The following is a 4,384-nucleotide window of genomic DNA, read 5'->3' as shown; positions in this document are numbered from 1 at the left end:
TCCCACTATCCTACAATAATGAGTCCAACACATATAAAATCATATCAAAGTTTATTCTGTTGCGTGGTGTTACCCAGCTTATGCTTGGCGCCTAGCACTAGATTACATATAATTCGGATGAAATATCCAACCAATTACATGCAATCAGAGGCAAGCCGCCCTACATAAGCTGGTGACGACACCCTGCTGATCAATGTTATGGGAGGTTCATCAGAGAACTCTAGACATATGCCATAGAACCATCAGGTCACCCATATAAATTAGAAAAGAAGCACACCCATATAAATTAGTAAAAGAGCATCAGAAAAAGATGTTATTGACTGAATTATTAGTTATTGGTTACAACAACAATACAGCATTTTTTACGCAGATAATGAGTTACAACCAGCCTATCCATTGAAGCTAAATAGTTTCCTTAAATCATACCTCAACCAAATAATACTATCATGAATCTGTCTTTCTCCATGTGTCTCGTATTACAATATACTAGAATCATCTTCAAGCAAAAGTAAATAACAAACAAATTAGGGAGTCCAGCTAGGCATCCGCTGTGTGTGATTATGGTCACAAATAATTCAAGGTTTTTATTTCAAAGAGACAAAAATATTTCCTTGCAAAATTGCTAGCATGCATTTCACATGCAAAGAATGGCATCTTACAATTAATTGGTATAGTATCATGAATTATGCTGCAGCAGACTGCTTTTCCTCATCATCAAGATTAAGAACTTGAAGCAACTTTGGCCATGATTCTGGGATCCCTCCTGGCAGGTCAAACTCCAATAATTTCCCCTGACTACGGTAGAATTCCTCTACGGGTTGACTCTGCAAGATACAAATGCATAGACTATCAATACAGAATAGCAGTATAAGATTGCATGGTCAAGTTCTTCAAGTATCCCTTGATAAGAAAAGAAATGGTATGAAAATGCAGTGATACCTTCTCATTATAGATACGAAGTCGTTGTTTTACAACAGCTTCAGTATCATCTGATCGAGTAATAAGTTTTGACATACAATGTGGAGGGGGAAGAAGTGGAGCCATGCTAATTCCACGTTTCCCATTCTCACCCTTGACATTAATAGATGCCACATTGAAATTTCCCCCACATTGGCTACAAATTCTTCTACCAAGGCATTTATCAATCAATATATCTTCCTGAAGCTTCAGATTGACCACCAAATCAATGTCGGTGACCCCTTCCAGTATTTCCTAAAATAATACATGAAAGAAAAAACTTTAAGCAGTGTCCCATACACATGCATAGACAGTCCAAACCAAATTAACTTCTGGTCTTTGCAATTGCCACTTGCAGGCCTAAAACTAGAAGCTATGTTATGAGAGGTCTCAAGCCGTTAATGATGCTTTATTTTCTGATTAGATACTAGTAAGCAAAACAACTCAGTCAGAAAAGGAAACATAAAGGAAAAGGTGGACAAAAGGAATGTTGCTTATCATAAATGTTTCATGAATTTGTCAAAGGCCTACTCATGGGTTTATAAAACATTAGTGCAAATTCACATGTCTTCGTATTGTACAAGAAAATTAAATATATTCACCCTACATCCACTTATGGCTCAAAATTATGCACAAGGTGGTAAGGAATTATTCACTTAGAAGAATAAATTATAACGAGATAACTGACAACAATTACTTGTTTAGTCAGAAGGACCCAATCAATATTCTGGTCTTACATTTTTATCAGTATTGCGATCTGTAAATTGATGTCGCTATATCATGAAGAAAGGGACTTATTACCATTTATTTTCCTTTAAGGTGATGTAATGTTGAGAAGTTACCACTTGGTTCAAAAGGTGTCAAGAAAATTTCTCAAATCAATGGAAGATTTTAAGGTAATTAGATGGTTGTGCAATGCAAATAGATGATGTACTATCTAGCAGGTCAAAATGTTTATCTCACTTGTCTATTATTTGAAATTCTGATTCACCAAAATGCTTACCGCCTGTTGTATTGTTCGAGGGAAACCATCAAGAATAAATCCTGATTCACCTTTAGCTTCCCCAGCCTCCAGTCTCTTTGATAACAAGCTTATAATAATTTCATCTGAAACCAACTTACCTTGGTTCACAATCTCAGACAGCTGCCACCAAAAAAAAAAAAAAAAAAAAAAAGGAAAAAAAAAACAACAACAACAACAGCAACAACCAATATAAGAGATAGAATCATTTATAACAATGATGAAGCACTTCACAAAGATAAAATTATTATCTTCATCCTAATTATTTGTTAACTTATTCATAAGAAATAATAGATAAGCTTTCAATAGCATGTAAGAATCCAATCATCATTGCCAAATGTACAAGTTCATTTCTTGAGCAGCTTTTCTACGCAATTACAGGACATATAACAACAACATCTCAACTATAGGAATCCATTTGACTATTAAATGACTCCAGCAGAGCTGCATATCTGACTGCTACAAGACACAATACTCTCCACAAGCATAACTCCGCAATATGTTCAGAAGATTTACAAATAAAGGGGACTCACTCATTAAGAGGTTATAATAACATAATATTTCACCTGTTTTGTGTTTAAAAGTTGGCAAAATCCAATGTAATTATGGTGTCAGACATTTTCCACCAATCTGTAGCTTTGAATTCTTTAGAATGTTATACAAAACGATCACATCTTTTAACATGAATGATAATGTACACCAGTGTCCCAACACTTGAAACAGATTTGACATTTGACAAAAATTACATGGAAACTATTTACCCTTGTGTTTCAAAAGCTCGACCAAGATGTTTCAGCCTGCACTTGACTTCTTAGATAGACAAAGACTCATGGTGTGACTAGAGCTTTGGTTTTGTACTTTCATGAGAAAACAAGCTTATATCAAGCAATCCAAGGAACAACTTATTTCATTTCTTGCTCTACCCATTTCAGTTTAGTAACATAAATTAACAGGGCAATCTTTTCTTAATTTATAAGCAGCAACCTTCACCTTAAATGATTCAAGTCAAAACTTTGAAACATCTACTTATAGGATGACAATGCCATTTATTTTAAACCTATTGCATAAATAAATTAACCAGTTCAACCACAAGAATAATTACTGCATTTTAATTACTTTTTTTTCTGTTGGCTCCAACGGCAAAACTATTCCCCATGGTAATTCATCCTGTTTTATCTCTGCAACTTTGCTATCACTCCTACTGACCCCAGCCATCCTGCTTAAGTTAGCAAAACATCAAATCAAGCTATCATTTTGGCCAAAAGATGGAATAAAAATCTAAGCTAAAGGACAAAGCCATAACTTTTATTATTAATAAATGCAAGGCATGCCCTTTTCCACATTATTTGTGAAATTGTTTCCTGGGAAACTTAAAAACGACATATTGGTTTCATTACCATTCAACTTTTACTCTTGCCATTGAAGAACCCAATTAAAAACCAAAACGACAAAAAGAAAATTTAATCTGCCAGTAATTCAACCATCATATAATCCAATCAAAACTTAAAAAAAAAAAAGAAAAAAAGAAAAAGAAAAAATTTCCCAGATCTGAGGTTAATTCAATTTAACACAATTCCAATAAAAAATAAATAAATAAATAAAAACCTGTTGAGAGAGGGGACCAGAGGAAGCGAGCTCTTCTCGGACAAGATCGCCGGTGGCGATGTGAGGGACACCGAGGAGATTACAAAGACGACTAGCGTAAGTACCTTTTCCGACTCCAGGGCAGCCTAGGAACACCCACTGTACGTTGCGGTCCTTTGGATCTTTACGTGGTCGATTGGAGTCGAGAACAAATGGAGGGACATAGGAAGCAGCATTGTTGGTCTCTGATACAGCAACTGCCGATGAGAAGCATCTCCTTATGATATTCACAGAAGAGAACGCCAACGAAGCGGGTTTCGTTAGGCGGGTTAAAGCAGCCGCCATTGGAGGAAAGCTTTTTTATTTTCTTTTTTCTTTTCTGAGTTTTGAGAGCTCAGACAAACAGAGAACGGTAATAACTATATAAACTCTCACACTCAGTGTCTGTCTTCAACAAGGTGCTTCCGCCAAAACGCAGAAGCTCGCAACCCTAGCAATCCTCTCTCTCTCTCTCTCTCTACTTTTGTTGTGGAATTTGGAATATACCGACCGAACCTGATGAAAAACGACATGCCTTTTACCTCTAAATTTTTTTTTTGAAAACGACGTGTCGTTTATCTGGAAATTATTTTTCCTCGGAAAAAATTACTATTCTTTTTGGCGAACAACTTTGAATCACTGTTTTCAACTTCAAAACCCAAATAACCTTCAAAACCCAACAAGGCCACCAATAACACTTCAAACATGCATAGTAGGAAATTTTTTTTTTTTAAATATATATATATATATATATATAGTATTGAGTTCTGTAGTAGATTTTAT

General features: G+C 35.3%; 1 protein-coding gene across 3 annotated transcripts; it reads right to left on the bottom strand.

The window, feature by feature from the left end:
* Window positions 1-282: 282 nt before the first annotated feature.
* Window positions 283-4,101, bottom strand: LOC107432862 (adenylate kinase 1, chloroplastic). 3 transcript variants are annotated; one of them, XM_060812804.1, is made up of 5 exons: window positions 3,584-3,723; window positions 3,095-3,194; window positions 1,961-2,101; window positions 940-1,212; window positions 283-824 (listed from the first exon to the last, which is right to left on the bottom strand). In XM_060812804.1, the coding sequence occupies exons 2-5, from the start codon at window positions 3,191-3,193 to the stop codon at window positions 684-686; spliced, it is 654 nt and encodes a 217-aa protein (XP_060668787.1). In that variant the 5' UTR covers window position 3,194; window positions 3,584-3,723; the 3' UTR covers window positions 283-683. The 3 variants fall into 3 exon arrangements, with proteins under 3 accessions (XP_060668787.1, XP_015899550.3, XP_048321595.2); XM_016044064.4 differs by lacking the exon at window positions 3,095-3,194 and having other exon boundaries at window positions 3,584-4,099; XM_048465638.2 differs by lacking the exons at window positions 1,961-2,101; window positions 3,095-3,194 and having other exon boundaries at window positions 3,584-4,101.
* Window positions 4,102-4,384: the final 283 nt, after the last annotated feature.

This window comes from Ziziphus jujuba, chromosome 11 (assembly GCF_031755915.1).
Source record: "Ziziphus jujuba cultivar Dongzao chromosome 11, ASM3175591v1".
Taxonomy (NCBI): Eukaryota; Viridiplantae; Streptophyta; class Magnoliopsida; order Rosales; family Rhamnaceae; genus Ziziphus; species Ziziphus jujuba.
Note: the sequence above shows the minus strand (reverse complement) of the source record. Positions and strands in the feature narration are given on the sequence as shown.

Excerpts from the sequence above, each read along its gene's own strand:
- LOC107432862 (XM_016044064.4), bottom strand. The coding sequence starts at position 3,907 with ATGGCGGCTGCTTTAACCCGCCTAACGAAACCCGCTTCGTTGGCGTTC. Across the intron at positions 2,102-3,583 it reads CTGGTCCCCTCTCTCAACAG|CTGTCTGAGATTGTGAACCA; the intron begins GTTTTTATTTAT and ends TTTTGGTGGCAG. Across the intron at positions 1,213-1,960 it reads CTCGAACAATACAACAGGCG|GAAATACTGGAAGGGGTCAC; the intron begins GTAAGCATTTTG and ends GTATTATTTTAG.